At 39.0% G+C, this 16,354-nt stretch overlaps 1 protein-coding gene across 5 annotated transcripts in view; it reads right to left on the bottom strand.

The window, feature by feature from the left end:
* Positions 1-16,354, bottom strand: part of NCAPD3 (non-SMC condensin II complex subunit D3) — a 98,611-nt gene that overhangs the window by 61,509 nt on the left and 20,748 nt on the right. For all 5 annotated transcript variants that reach the window (XM_071212435.1, XM_058289290.2, XM_058289291.2 and 2 more), the window contains 6 exons: positions 15,827-16,011; positions 14,897-15,064; positions 14,301-14,362; positions 14,027-14,114; positions 12,491-12,624; positions 11,211-11,283 (listed from right to left, as the gene is read on the bottom strand). In XM_071212435.1, the coding sequence (XP_071068536.1) occupies positions 11,211-11,283; positions 12,491-12,624; positions 14,027-14,114; positions 14,301-14,362; positions 14,897-15,064; positions 15,827-15,979 (678 nt within the window). In that variant the 5' untranslated portion in view covers positions 15,980-16,011. The remainder of the gene's footprint in view (positions 1-11,210; positions 11,284-12,490; positions 12,625-14,026; positions 14,115-14,300; positions 14,363-14,896; positions 15,065-15,826; positions 16,012-16,354) is intronic.

The following is a 16,354-nucleotide window of genomic DNA, read 5'->3' on the forward strand; positions in this document are numbered from 1 at the left end:
TAATGAAATAAAGGAAGAGATTAAGGATATTAAGAAAACATGTGGGAAGGATGCAGAAGAAATTGTAATCATGCACAAAAAGATAATGGATATAATGGGGATGAACAGCACAATCCAAGAAATCAAAAATACACTCTCAGCAAATAACAGCAGATTTGAAGAGGCAGAGGAAAGAATTAGTGCTGTGGAAGACAGTACATCTGAAATCAAACAGATAGTAGAATGGATCGATAAAAAGATAGAAAAAATCCAGCAGGGACTTAGGGACCTGAATGACGACACAAAACACACAAACATATGCATTATAGGCATCCCAGAAGGAGAAGAGAAGGGAAAGGGGACAGAAGGAGTGTTGGAGGAAATAATGGCTGAAAACTTCCCAAACCTACTGATGGAGATGCATGTACATGTCCAGGAAGCACAACGCACCCCAAACACCATAAATCCCAGCAGGCCCACCCCAAGACATATACTTGTCAAATTATCCAAAGCACAAGACAAAGAGAAAATACTAAAAGCAGCAAGAGAAAAGAGAACCATCACTTACAAAGGAGGCTCCATAAGATTAAGTGCTGATTTCTCATCTGAAACCATGGAGGCAAGAAGGCAGTGGTATGACATAGTCAAGGTACTAAAAGAAAAGAATTTGCAACCAAGAATACTCTATCCAGCTAAACTAGCATTCAAAAGTGACGGAGAGTTCAAAATATTCACAGATAAACAGAATCTGAGAGAGTATGCCAAAAAGAAACCTGCCGTTCAAGAAATACTCAAGGGAGTTCTGCAGGAGGAAAGAAAAAAAATAGGAGAGACAGAGTTGAAGGAGAGTGTAAGAACAACTAAAACAAAGAGATGAAAAAATCAAACAACATGATAAACACAAATCCAAAGAAAATATGGCTGATATAAGTAATTCCTTGAAAGTAATAACACTGAATGTCAATGGATTAAATTCACCTGTTAAGAGACAGAGATCGGAAGATTGGATAAGGAAATATGACCTATTTATATGCTGTCTACAAGACACACATCATAGACCCAGGGATTCAAGGAGATTGAAAGTGAATGGCTAGAAAACAATCTTACAAGCAAACAATAACCAAAAAAGGGCAGGAGTAGCTATATTAATATCGGACAAAATAGACTTTAAATGCAAAACTATTGTGAGAGACAAAGATGTACACTACATAGTAGTGAAAGGGATGATCTTTCAAGAAGAAAGATCATAAATATTTATGCCCCTAACAAGGGCGTCTCCACATGTGAGGCAAACACTGCAAAAACTAAGGAAAGGAATAGATGCCTCAACAATTATAGCAGGGAGAATTTAACAAACTACTGTCACCACTGGACAGAACATCTCAAAAGAGAATCAATAAAGAAACAAAGATTTTGAACAATATGTTAGAGGATCTGGACATCACAGACATATACAGAACATTATATACAAATACAGCAGCCTATACAGTCTTCTCAAGTGCACATGGATCATTTTCCAAGACAGACCACATGCTAGGCCACAGAGAAAGTCTCAATGAATTCAGAAAGATTGAAATCATGCAAAACAATTTCTCCGACCACAGTGGAATGAAGCTGGAAATCTGCAAAGGCCAGAGACCCAGATTTGGCACCTGGATATGGAAGTTAAACAATATACTCTTAGAAACAGTGGGCCAAGGAAGAAATCTCAACGGAAATCAATAACTACCTTGAAACTAATGAAAATGATAACACACATATCCAAACTTATGGGATGTAACAAAAGCTATACTGCGAGGGAAATTTACAGCCATAGTCATACCTCAAAAAAGAAGATCTAAAATTGAAGAACTGCACAATTGGAAGAATTAGTAAAAAAACAACAAACTAACCCTAAAGAAAGAAAAAAGAAAGAAAGAACAAAGATCAGAGCAGAATTAAATCAAATAGAAAAATAAGAAAGCACTTGAAAAAACAAAACAAAACAAAGAGCTGGTTCTTTGTGAAGATCAATAAAATTGACAAACCTTTTGCTAGACTAACAACAAAAAAAAGAGAAAATGCAAATAAACAAAATAAGAACTGAGAAAGGGGATATCATCACTGACCTCACTGATATAAAGACTATCATAAGAGGATACTTTGAAAAACTATATTCCAACAAGAAAGACAGTTCAGAGGGAACGGACACATTCCTAGAAACACATAAGCAGCCTACAATGACGAAAGAAGAAATTGATGATCTCAACAAACTAATCACAAGTAAAGACATAGAATCAGTCATTAAAAACCTCCCAACTAAGAAGAGCCCTGGGCAGATGGTTTCACAGGTGAATTCTACCAAATCTTCCAGAAAGAACTAACACCAATCTTGCTTAAACTTTTTAAAAAAAATCAAAATAAAAGGAACACTGCCTAACTCATTTTATGATGCCAATATTACCCAATACCAAAGCCAAACAAAGGCATCACAAGAAAGGAAAATTACAGATCAATCTCTCTAATGAACGTAGATGTGAAAATCCTTAACAAAATACTTCCTAATAGCATTCAACAACATATTAAACGAGTTATACACCATGACCAAGTGGGTTTCATTCCTGGTATGCAAGGATGGTTCAATGTAAGAAAATGAATTAATGTAATACATCACATAAATAGATTGAAGGAAAAAACACATGATCATATCTATAGATGAAGATAAAGCACTTGATAAAATACAGCACCCTTTCTTGATAAAAACACTGCAAAAGATAGCAATAGAAGGAAACTTTCTGAACATGATAAAGGGTTATATGAAAAACCCACAGCTAATATCATTTACAGTGGTGAAATCCTAAAATCCTTCCCTCTAAGATCAGGAACAAGGCAGGGATGCCCACTCTCACCCCTTCTATTTAATGTGTTAGAAGTACTTGCTCGAGCACTGAGGCAAGGCCAAGATATAAAAGGGATCCAAATAGGAAAGGAATAAGTCAAAATGTCACTATTTGCAGATGACATGATCCTGTATAGAGAAAGCCCTGAGAAATCTACAACAAAGCTTCTAGAATTTATAAATGAGTTCAGTAAAGTCGCAGGTTATAAAAGCAATCCACAAAAATCAACAGCATTTCTGTATACTGATGATAAGCAATCTGAGAAGGAAATCAAGAGACAAATACTGTTTACAATTGTAAATAAAGTAATCAAATACCTAGGAATAAATTTAACTAAGGATGTAAAAGACTTCAAACTACACAACACTGTTCAAGGAAATCAAAGAAGACCTAAATAAATGGAAGAATATTATTCCCTGTTTATGGATAGGAAGACTAAATATTCTTAGGATGTCTATCCTACCAAAACTGATCTACAGATTCAATTCAATTACAATAAAAATCAATACAACATTTTTTAATGAACTAGAAAAACTAACTAAGAAATTTATTTGGAAAGGAAAGAGGCCCCAAATAGCCAAAAACATAATTGAAAAAGAAAAATGAAATTGGAGGAATCACACTACCTGACTTCAAAACATATTACAAAATTACAGTAGTGAAAATGGTATCGTATTGGCACAAGAACAGACACACTGACCAATGGAACCGAACTGAGAGTTCTGATATAGATCCTCATATATACAGTCATCTGATATGACAAGGCCATCAAACCCACTCAAATAGGAGAGAATGGCCTCTTCAACAAATGGTGCCTAGAGAATTGGATATCCATATGCAAAAGAAGGAAAGAGGATTACCATCTCACACCTTATATAAAAATCAACTCAAGACGGCTGAAAGACCTAAATATAAGAGCCAAGACCATAAATATCTTAGAAAATAATGTAGGGAAACATCTACATGACCTTGTAATAGGAAATGGCTTCATGAACTTCACACCCAAAGCACGAGCAGCAAAAGAACAAATAGATAAATGGGACTTCCTGAAAAGTAAAGCCTTTTGCACCTCAAAGGAATTTGTCAAGAAAGTGAAAAGACAGCCTACCCAATCGAAGAAAATATTTGGTAACCACATATCTGATAGGAGACTTATATCCTGCACATATAAAGAACTCCTATATCTCGAAAATGAGAAGGTAAACAACCCATTTCAAAAATGGGCAAAAGATGGAAACAAACTTGGCCCAGTGGTTAGGGTATCCGTCTACCACATGGGAGGTCCGCGGTTCAAACCCCGGGCCTCCTTGACCCGTGTGGAGCTGGCCCATGCGCAGTGCTGATGCACGCAAGGAGTACCCTGCCACACAGGGGTGTCCCCCGCGTAGGGGAGCCCCACGCGCAAGGAGTGCGCCCCATAAGGAGAGCTGCCCAGCGTGAAAGAAAAGTGCAGCCTGCCCAGGAATGGCGCCGCCCGCACTTCCCATGCCCCTGACAACAGAAGCGGACAAAGAAACAAGACGCAGGAAATAGACACAGAGAACAGACAACCAGGGGAGGGGGGGGATTTAATAAAATAAATCTTAAAAAAAAAAAATGGGCAAAAGACCTGAACAGATGCTTCTCCAAAGAATACAAATGGCTAAAAAGCACATGAAAAAATGCTCAAAAGCACTAGCTATTAGGGAAATGCAAATAAAAACTACAATGAGATACCATCTTACTTCTATAAGACTGGCAGCTATCAAAAAAACAGAAGACTACAAAGGCTGGAGAGGATGTGGAGGAATGGGAACACTCATCCACTGCTGGTGGGAATGCAGAAGGATCCAGCCATTCTGGAGAACAGTTTGGCAGTTTCTCAAAAAACTAGATTTGCCATATGACCCAGCAATTCCACTGCTGGGTATATACCCAGAAGATCTGAAAATAAAGACACAAACTGATATATGCACACCAATGTTCATAACAGCATTATTCACTATTGCCAAAAGTTGGATCCAAATGCCCATCAACAGATGAATGGATAAATAAAATGTGGTATATACATACAATGGAATACTACTCAGCTATATGAAGGAATACAGTACAAACACATGTGATAACATGGATGAACCTTGAGGACCTTATGTTGAGTGAAGCAAGCCAGGTATTGAAGGACAAATACTATATAACCTCTCTGATATGAAACAAGCAAACCAAGCTATCTCAGAGAACTCTTAGAGCCTGGAAGATAGCCTTACAGGAACTCTGGGAGGGGGAGAGGAAGGTTGCAAGCTGATGCCTACACAGATAAAATTTATGATAAGCTAGAGGTAAATATTTGTACATGGAAGAGATAAGATGGGGGCACAGGGATACCACTGGGTGAAGCTTTGCAGGCTTAAGGGGGACTAGGGTTGGGAGGATGGGTCAGATGACCCAAGGATTGGGGGGAGGGCCAGGGGGAACAGGTGAATATGGGAGAATCTCAGGTATATGGTTGAAACTATAAGGTTGAGAAAACTCTTTAGAAAATATAATAAGGAAGGATTACATGTTTAAGGTGTTTGGGTGGGGGGCATCTGGCACAGGGGCAGGCTGCTAGGGAGTCTGTGAGTGCTCAGTGTGTCATAGTGTGTTAAATCATTGGGTGGAGAACATATAATGTGTGTGAAGGTATACCCACCTCCTGGGGAGACCTGATGTTCTCAGAGAGAATTGTGTCCCTCAAGAGAATAGGTGGCTTCCAATGGGTTAGGGCAGTCTAGTGTGTCAAGCCCTCAGTATTGTTCCAAGTATCTATAAATCTGGTCCCTCAAGTAATGAAGATGGATTGTCACTGTGGGCCGTGAAGGGAGGGGGAGAAAGGTAAAGAATAGATGGAAGCAGGGCAACTGGGGGGTAAAGGAACTGCTCCACAAGATCATGTAACAATGGATATAGGACATGTGAACATACACCGAAAATGTATACAAGTGCATAAGCTAAAATGCAAACCATAATGTAAAACATCAGGAAACTAAAAAGTTAGAAAATTGTACAGTCTAAAATATAAACCATAATGTAAACCAAAATGGAACCATGTTTGAAAGCTATGTTTCAAAACTGTACATCAGTCACAGCAAATGTAACATGGACATGTAAAAAGTTCATTGCTGGGGAAGGGGGAAATGGTTTGATATTGGATATATGGGAGTCTCCTATATTGTATATGAGAATTACTGTGATCTAAAACTTTTTTGATGACAAAATTAAAAATCAGAAAAAAATTTTTTTAAAAAGGAATGGATGCAGACATTGAGGAAGAAATGAAAAAAAAGTGCCTTGACACTGTAATACAGGGGAATACCTATTACAGGGATGAAAGGCAAAAAGTTAAAAACAAAACTTGTTCATTTTTATTAATACACCAATTTATTATTTTATCTTAGTATTTTTAAATTAGTACGTATACCTCTAATCTTTAAACCCATCACTACATTTCATTTTCCTATTAACTGAATTTGGCAATATATTAGGCTTCATTGTTGAAAGACCACAGAGAGGTTCAACTATGGCAGGGGAGGAACACTGGTGTGGGGTGTTATTGATATGGGGGCACATGGTTGGGAGGGAGTTCTCCAGGGCATGTATATAGGGTATATTAAAATGTTCAGATATTCATTGGGTATTTTCATAGTAGTTACAAATGACAAGAGAGGGAGTGCCGAGTTCCCAGCCAGGGGAGCTCTATCACATTCCCCAAGTGCAACGGCAAAGACCAACAAAGGATTTTCCAATAATGAGACTTTGATACTGACGACTATGCTTATGAGTCTGTGTGCCTGAAATATGAACTAAGCCTAGAGCTGCAGGGTGCCTAAAAGTTACCTCCTGAGAGCCTCCATGTTGCTCAAACGTGGCCACTCTCTAAGCCAAACTCAGCATATAAATGCATTACATTCCCCCCAGCGTGGGACTTGACTCCCAGGGATGAGCCTCTCTGGCGCTGAGGGATTACTACCAAGCACCAGCTGGTAATGTAAACAGAAAAAGACCTTGAATAAAAGGGTCAACTCAGACCAGCACAATATCTCAGCTCACATGTAGGATCATGTGTTAAAATCTGTTTTTTGACCTTTAATAAAAGGGGGAAATAGCAAAGACAAATGAGTTTATATGGCTAAAAGTCTTCAAAAAAGAGTCAGGAGGTCACGAGAGGGGTCACGCTTATGCACTCCTCAGGAGGACCCCAGAAACAGCCAAAATGGGCACAACCCCTGGTACTGGTTCTCCTGAGGGCTACAGAGGCTCACAGGGATATGGTCATAGCAGATAGCTCTGGTGCTCAGTACCATGTCAGTAGAGCCTACTTTGGAATTTGTGTCGCTGAGTGTGATGTAGTTGGACTCAGATGTGACCTTTCTACACATGCCTCTTCTGTCACTTTTACTGAACCTTTGGTTGGTGCTAGGGTTGGTGTATACTCAGGAGACTTGAATCTCTAGACTGTCCATATGTCAGCTGGGCCCTGAGCCTCAGCAGACTTTCAACGCCTACTTTCTGGTTTGTTGGACTTACGCAGGTCAGCTAACAGGGAGGTGAAGATGGTCAACCACCACATCAGGGTACTGAGAGTGTCTACACCTGCAAGCAGGAGAATTGCATGCATCATCCATGTGGAATCTAAGGTCCCTCTTGATAAAAAGACAGAGTGGATATCACCATCCCAGGGCCCACAGAATGGAGGAATAAAGTATGGATTAGAGTGGACTTATTGATATTCTACTATAAAACTTTTATGACTACTAATAGAAGAAATTGTATCATTGATGGGGAGAAAGTGGACACAGTAGTTGCTGAGGGCAGGAGTGGGAAGAAGAGATGTGATGAGGGGGCATTTTTGGGACTTAGGAGTTGTCCTAAATGATATTGCAGGGTCAGATGCTGGACATTATATATCCTGCCATAACCCATTGAATGTACCAGGGGAGAGCATGAACTACAGAGTAAACTATTATACACGTGGTGCAGCAGTGCTCCAAATGTGTTCACAGAGTGCAATGAGCATGCCACAATGATGGGGGAGGTTGCTAAAATGTGGGAGGAGTGGGGGTGGAAGGATGGGGGGTATACGGAAACCTCTTACTTTTTTTATAATGTAATCTTTTTTGTGATGTATGTATCTTCAAAAAAATACAATTTACAAAAATGATGGGGGTGGGGGAGTGTGGGTTACATGGGAACCTCTTATGTTTTTTTAAATGTAATATTCTATGTGATCTATTAACTTTAGTTAAAAAAAAAAAAAGATAGACACATTGACCAATGGAACCAAACTGAAGTTCAGAAACAGACACTCACATTTATGGTCAAGCGATTTTTGACAAGGCTATCAAACCCACCCAGCTGGGGCAGAACAGTCTAGAATGCCTACTTCACACCTTATACAAAAATTAACCAATATGGATTAAGGACCTAAATATAAAAGCTAGAACCATAAAGCTCCTAGAAGGAAATGTAGGGAAACGTCTTCAAGATCTGGTAGTAGGTGGCACATTCTTAAACCTTACACTGAAAGCAGGAGCAATGAAAGAAAACATGGATAAATGGGACCTCCTCAAACTCAAACACTTCTGTAATTCAAAGGACTTCATCAAGAAAGTGAAAAGGGGAAACCAATGTCCTTCAGTGGTTGAGTGCTGGCTTCACACATATGAGGCCGGGGTATTGAACCCTATACCCAATACCTAAAAAAAAAAACCCAAAAAAGAACAAACAAAAAAAGGTAAAAAAACAGCCCACTCAATGGGAGAGAATATTTGGAAATCATATATCTGATAAGGCTTGATTTCCATTCTATATGAAGAGATCATACAACTCAACAAAGAAAGAATAAGCAATTCAATTTTAAAAATGGGCAAATGTTGGGAGCGGTCAATACGAGTACACACTGAGTTCAGCAATGCCGGCAACATGGCCACCAGAGCAGAGCCCACTTCCTTGTTCTTCTCCCTCCCTGCTCCTTTGTTCTCCACTTCCCGCCACTGCCCAGACTGATAAGATAGTGCGCAGGCGCAAGACGTGAAACTGAAGTCCGTCTTCTACCTCAGCAACAGAAACAGCCAATCCCTAGCTTCTACCTCCACCCACCGCCCTCCCCCTTCCCAAGAGTATATATGCTTTGTTCCCTCAATAAAAATTCTGCAGCTTGATCAGAACACTGTCTTGCTGTCATTCTTTGTGTCTCTTGTCCCACCATTCTTTCTCGGCAGGTTTCGAGCCCCCGTTACCGTCCCGCGGGCCGGGACAGGCAAAGATTTAAATAGACATTTCTCCAAAGAGGAAATACAAATGGCCAAAAAGCACATAAAAAAAGTTTCGTATCACTAGCTATTAAAGAAATGCAAATCAAAATGACAGTGAGATATCACCTCACATCACACAGAATGGCCATTACTAAAAAAACAGAAAACTCTAAGTGCTGGAGAGGATGTGGAGAAATAGAAACACTCCTTCACTGTTAGTGGAAATGTAGAATGGTGCAGCCTCTGTGGAAGACAATTGGGCGGTTCCTCTGGAAGCTAAATATAGAACTGCTGTATGACCCAGCAATTCCTCTACTTAGAACATATCCAGAAGAACTGAAAACTGACAGACATCTGCACACCGATGTTCATAGCGGCGTTACTCACAATTGCCAAAAGATGGAAACAACCCAAATGTCCATCAACCAATAAATGGAAAACACAATGCGGTATACACATATGCTGGAATACTATGCTGCAGAAAGAAGAAATGAAATTGGGACAAGTGCCGTAACACAGATGAATCTTGAAGACATTATGCTAAGTGAAAAAGTCAGACACAAAAGGACAAATACTGCGTGGTTTCACTAATACAAACTAAATACAAAAAACAAATGCATAGAGTTAAAACCTAGAATATAGATTAATAGGAGGTAAGAGGAGGGCTGTGAAGCAGTACTGATGCTTAATGTATGTATAAGGTTTAATTAATCTGACAATAAATTTATGGAAATGGAGAGAGTTGATGGTAACACATGCTAGTGAATAGCAGCTGGTTTATAAATGGGATAGTAACTGAATATAGTAATCTAGGGATGCAAATGTCAATTGAAAGAAAGGTAGGGAATAATCGAGGGACTGAATAACACAGCAAATGAAGTAGATGAGAATTGTGGCTAACAGAAATGCAAGAATGTCCTTCTATGAACTAAAATGTATGTAAGTCACCATTGTAGGGTGGTGGGAATGTGGAGAAGCATAGGAAAAATACAATTAATGTAACCTATGGGCTACAGTTAACAGCAATACCGTAATATTCTTGCATCAATGCCAAAAATGTACTGTGTTAATAATAGGGGGGTATAATCTGTAACAAATATCCCATCATGGTGTCGTGAGTTGGTGAAGGGTTGTTATATAGGAATTCTACACATGAGTGTGATTGTTCTGTAAGTTCACAACTTCTGTAATAAAAATATATTTAAAAAAAACAAACCAAAAAACCCAAAACTATCTGTGTAACACCACCATCTGGAAAGATAAAGGAATTCCATGTTGGCTGAGGAAAGAGGATGCAAAGACACACGGTGCCCCCCAAAATAATAATAATACATTTTTAAAAATCTGCTGATGACTGGGAGATAATAAAAACTAAAGACAGAATACTAACAAATACAGGTATATGGATTATTAAAACCCTCTCATACTTCTTTATTGCTACTAAGGTAATAAAAACATGTTTGCTTCATCTGAGCCCAACCATTCAAAACTATTTCTTCACCTTATTTTAAACAACTCATACCATTGTTAATTTCTTTGTTAGAATTAATTTTAGGACAAAATTTCATCTTTTTAGAGACACTGGAATACACAAGTACTTATTCTCACACTATTGCAAAAGCCAGCAAAGAATGACAGAAAATGCAACCAAATGAATAACAATAATTGCTACAGAAACAGGTCAAATATAATTTTATTAAGTGCTCAAAAAAAAACCAAAAAAACCAGACCAAATGAAACAAAAACCCAGTGTGTGTATTGTTGAGGGGTTGGGGTGGGAGGCAAGCAAGAAAGGCTGCAATTGCATATGACTGTTATAAAGTTGGCATGGGTATGTGGTGGTTTATCACCCTTTTCTCTCCATTTTTGTATATGTTCAAAATCTTCTAGAATAAAGTTTATCTTTTTAAAGAACATTTTTTCTAGGGGAACATCTAGTGACTATTAAATAAAACTATTTAGTAATGGTATGGACTCATTCCTGAAAACAAACAGGCACACACATATACCTTTATACACATACATATATATACATGTACCATATACTTAGTATTAGTATTACTATTATTAAAGCAAATGGTACCTTGGCACAGATGTGCTGGAGTAAGATACGAAGAACTGGGAATATACTTTCCTTTAGTTCATCCACAAGTGAGCTATTTAAAAGAAAAACACACTCAACTCACGGTTATAATACACCTATTATTATAATACAACAGTAATTTTCCTTGACTGTCCTCAAAAACTCTATACTCTTCTATTTCAGATTTCCTAAATATTGAAAATAACCTACACGTCTGTATTACAAGGGCTGTTTCAATAGAATATAGAACCAAAATATAAAGTGTTGTAACAGAAACACTATTGAGTATTTCCTATGCATGCAGGAGGGGGAAATGATCCTTTTCCTAGGTAAATATGTAATAGATGAGGACACAGTACCACCTAGTGGTCGCTCAGAGAAATGCTGCTACTTTAATGGAGCATTTATTTAATTTCTCCAAACTTTAACCCAAGAAGAAATGATTATAATGCCTGGATTTGACAGCATTTTTAGGCCTAAGTTTATTTGTCCCATTATTTGAATATTACTGCAATTGGCATCATGGACTCTCACTGAAGAACCAAAGTGAGTGTTTCCACTTAAAACATCTTAATTATTTAATGTTTAAAAATCCTTAGCCAGAAACAGCTGCTCAGTGATCAGGTGGCAGTCTGCCTATCCGTGGGTCAATACTCACCACACACCACATCAAGCATAAGCATACTCACATACCTACCAATTCTCTCCATCGCTTCTATGCTCCATGCAAATGACATGGCAGAGACACCTCTCCCAGTAAAGCTAAGACCTGTGACTTTAGAGAGAAGCTGAGGGGCTCGGGAGAGGAAAATAAGCCAATCATTTACTGCTAAGAAGTAAGAAAATGACATAACTCTTTGCTTTAGGAAGTCTTTTCTGAAGGGAGAAGGGAACAGAGAATGAGAAGGAACAAGGGAAAAGTGGCAAGGAACACAAGGAAAGAGACTCAGAGGAGAGGAAATAGGAAGAAAAAGAAAGAGACGCTTGCTGGAGGGGTAACACTGAAGTAGGCAATGAGAAGCAGCAGCTGCGCCTCCTCAGAGGCTGGCTCTGACCCGGCAGCTGAGGAGTCCTTCTCCCTCTACCAAGGCCCCAGTGCAGAGCCGCCAACAGCGAGTGAGACCACCCCAACGGCCTGACCTAGAAGTGCTTTATTCTGACCCCCAAACCAGAAATGGATCAGAAGTTCTAACTGCACAGGGTATCAGAAGTCCTGCTCAGGGCCCAGGGGATTGAGAGAGAGGGAAGAAAAAGGGGAAAATTAAACATGTGTGCTTCACCTGATAAACTGGACTGCCTGATTCCTGCTGTGAACGGCTTGCGAAGTGACGGTCAGAGGGGCACGGTGGGGCCCTTCACCTCCTTCCAGCATTAGCAGCACATTTAGCATTTGGTGGAAAATGCATCCAATAACCTGGAAGAAAAAAGAAAGCTCAGTGTTACCTCTGACAGAATCCAAGTGCCTCAGAGGCAGGGCTATAGCCCACAGTAAACCAGTTCAAGCCATCGGAAGGGAGTTAGAGCAACATGCTCTCTTGGTGGACACTAGAGATGTGCTTCTTCGGCAGTTACCAGGCATTCGATAAATACACAATGTAAACAGTGCATAAGAAATGCTTCCAATGATGATAACATCATCTAGTTTCTCTACCCACCCCCTGCATGTTACAGCCCAGAATTTAGGTCAAATGGAGAATTAACTGTCATTCATAAACGGCAAAGAATGCTACTGATACTGCCTTCTGGAAAGAGGAATAATATCTTACAGCTGTATTTTACCTAAAGTTTACAAAGTACCTTGCAGTACAGTATTATCTCATTTAAGTTATTATTCAATTGACTAGTTTATTCCTTCAGTAAATAATACATTAACTGAAAACCAAATATGTGGTAGGTATTGCATTGAGCACATTCATATATATTGCTAGCTTTTACCATATTTAATTTTAACCTTTGTCAACTCCATGAAGTAAGCAGAACATATATTATTTATATTTTACAGATAATGAGAGACTCTAAATGTCAGTTGTCCAAAGTCAAGTAACCAAAGGTCTGCTGAAACTAATGTTGTCTAACATCAAATCAACACTTTCACAATTAAAAAAAACAAACTACACATCTCTTGAGACACAGTGAAGCTAAAAAGATAAGTCTTCACATCCATTTTTTAGAGTGTTTTCTACACAGGCACATGCTCAGCATTTCACATGCATTATTTAATTTAATCGGCCCAAAATATCTGAGGAAGGGAAGGTATCCCTTTTGACCAGACAAGAACACTGAGGTGTTAGTGGGTTAAGTGACTCACACAAGCATACAAAGTGGTAAGCAGTGGAGTCAGTGCATGCACAAATGTGTGGAACCACAAGACCGTTCTCTCCACACCATGAAGAAATTAGTACAAGTACTAACAGAAATACTGAGGCACAAATGAATCACCATGAAAAACCTGAATATTCTACAATTGTAAAATTTGTAAAATCTACAACTGAGCAATTTGGTGACTATTTCTATAAAAGTAACTATTCACCAGCTTACCTGTTCCTCCTACTTAATTTACACTGGAATCATTTTATATGTCTGAAACTGAAAAATAAGTTGCTGCGGCTATCAAGTATTTGAGTAAAAACTCAGTAATGAAGAGTAGGCAATAAACAGAAACAGTGATACTTGTTATTACATAAATGAGAAAGGTAACAAAAATGATGCAGTTAATTAAAATGTCATTATATTAAATGCTGTTAACATTTTTCAACTTCATGGTTCATATGCTTTTAATCCAGCTAGTAACTAAATTACATTCTTGTTTCCTTTACCTTATCTCCATCTCCATGAATTGGGGAGCACAGCAAATACAATCCATGATAGGCCAGCTCTGGTATGTATTTTGCTTGGTTAAGGTTTCTAAAGAAGGCAAAAGACAATTTAATGGATACAATTTTACTTGGAATATACACTAACCCCATATGCCGTTATTAAATGATTAAAACTCTGCAAGCCAATTAGGATAAAATGGCATTTATACTTCTGCCAGAACAAAACCTATTGTACTATATTTATATTTTAGCACTGGAAGAAATGATGGCTCACCTGTCTTGTGAAATACGAAATTCATGAAGAACTGGCTCGAAATTAGTTAATGCCACAAAGATCTGGAAAAAAGATACCAAGAAAAGACCTGTTTTTCCCTGCTCGCTGTAGCTCATTAAGTACATTAGCTGTAGGGAAGCGGATGTGGCTCAACAGACAGAGCATCTGCCTACCATACAGGAGGTCCAAGGGTTCGATACCCAGGGCCTCCTGGCTTGTGTGATGAGCTGGCCTACGCGCAGTGCTGCTGCGTGCAAGGAGTGGTGGTCGAGGCAGGGATGCCCCCGCATAAGGGTACCTCCCCCTGCACAAGGAGTGGCCTTTGCACAAGAAGAGCTGCCCCATGTGAAACTGCAGCCCACCCAGGAGTGGTGCCGCACACATATAGAGCTGACGCAGCAAGATGAAGCAACAAAGAGACCCAGATCCCCAGTGCCGCCTGATGAGAACACAAGCGGTCACAGAAGAACACAGAGCAAATGGACACAGAGAACAGATAACAGGGGGGATAAATAAATAAATCTTAAAAAAGAAAAAAAGTATTAGCTGTAGTGTGCACAGCTGAGGTTGCTGCACAGTTCCTGGAATTCTCTCACCTCCACACAGTTCTGTATACACTGTGGCTTCTCCTTCAGAGAAAACTTGGGCAGAAGCCTTAAAAAATTCTTTAAAAGGTGGAAGATGGTATTTCGAATTTGAGAAAGGTCCCGTGCAGAAAAACAAATATTATCTTCATCTTCTTGTTCTTCTATAATTTCATCCATCTAGATTATGAAGAAAAAAGGTACAGGTGACTACTTGGTAACAAGGCCTAACCCTTTGTTCTGTGGTTTTCTTTTCTTTTCTTTTTAGGAGGTACAGAGGACTAGACCTAGGACCCTGAACATGGGAAGCAGGCACTCAACCACTGAGCTACACGTGTTCCCCTGTCCCATGGTTTTCAACGTTCTCAAATCAAGTTTAGTTAAACTCCAGTGAGTAGCTGAATCACTGCAGTGAGCTGACTGCACCCAAGTCCCTTGACTGGTCCAGGTTCCCATGTACACAGCTGTAAATTGACGCATTAGTGACTGCTATGATATTTTCCAGCTCTGTCATCTGTATCAGTGTGAATTCCTTTGTTTCTTAGAAGTTTCAAAGTCAATGAACCTCTACCATCCTGCCTAGTCACAAAAAATTTGGAATTAGTTCATTCCATTACTCTAGTATGGACATTTCAACCACTCTCTCTAATAACAAGACGATGTGCACCAAATGTGCCAGTTCACATGTTGTCGAGCTCACCTGGGAACAAGGCTGGGGAGAGATGATCAGAAGGATGAAAAGATCACAAAGCAGAAAGGTACTCTCGGTATCATACCAAGCCCAAGGGGCAACTTACAGTCATATCAGATAGCTCAGGATAAGTCAGTTTTCAGCTAAAACCAAATGCCTGAAACCACATTTTAGTATAAAGCCAATCTTAAATAAATCAAACTCACATGTAGGTATATATATATATGTATGCTTATTTTTCCATTTCTTACCTCAATATCCTCTCTTCTGGATGGCTTTACTCTTTTTCTATTTCCTCTTGGATTAGTCTGTGAGCTCTTAGGCTGGTCTTTCTTTCTTTTCCGAGTCAAGTTAGATTCCTGAGGCCAGCTCTTCTTTAGAATCTGAATACATTTGTCAAACATCACTGGGTGGAATACTTGATTGGCTATACTGCCTATTCATAGAGAATAAAGAGGAATAGATTTAATTGTCTTAAATATTTCTGTAATAACAGATTAAAAGCAAAATAATAGTTTTTCATTAGCTTTGAATAATACTGACTCTTTAGCAAAGGAGTACCATTATCATATTCAGCCTTAGGGAGTAAGCAAGAGTATGCAATCAGAAATAAGTAACAAGTGTTCTGCTTTGGCCATGATGGTTTGATACCTGCCCCGCTGCCTATGAAACTGGATAAAAGCTTATGAAATAACCATTTTAGAACACTAGTCAGGAGGCAGTATAGAAATGTACTCCCTGAGAAAAGGGAAACTAATGTGAACCCTAAGACTGCCCTA

This window comes from Dasypus novemcinctus, chromosome 27 (assembly GCF_030445035.2).
Source record: "Dasypus novemcinctus isolate mDasNov1 chromosome 27, mDasNov1.1.hap2, whole genome shotgun sequence".
Classification (NCBI taxonomy): domain Eukaryota; kingdom Metazoa; phylum Chordata; class Mammalia; order Cingulata; family Dasypodidae; genus Dasypus; species Dasypus novemcinctus.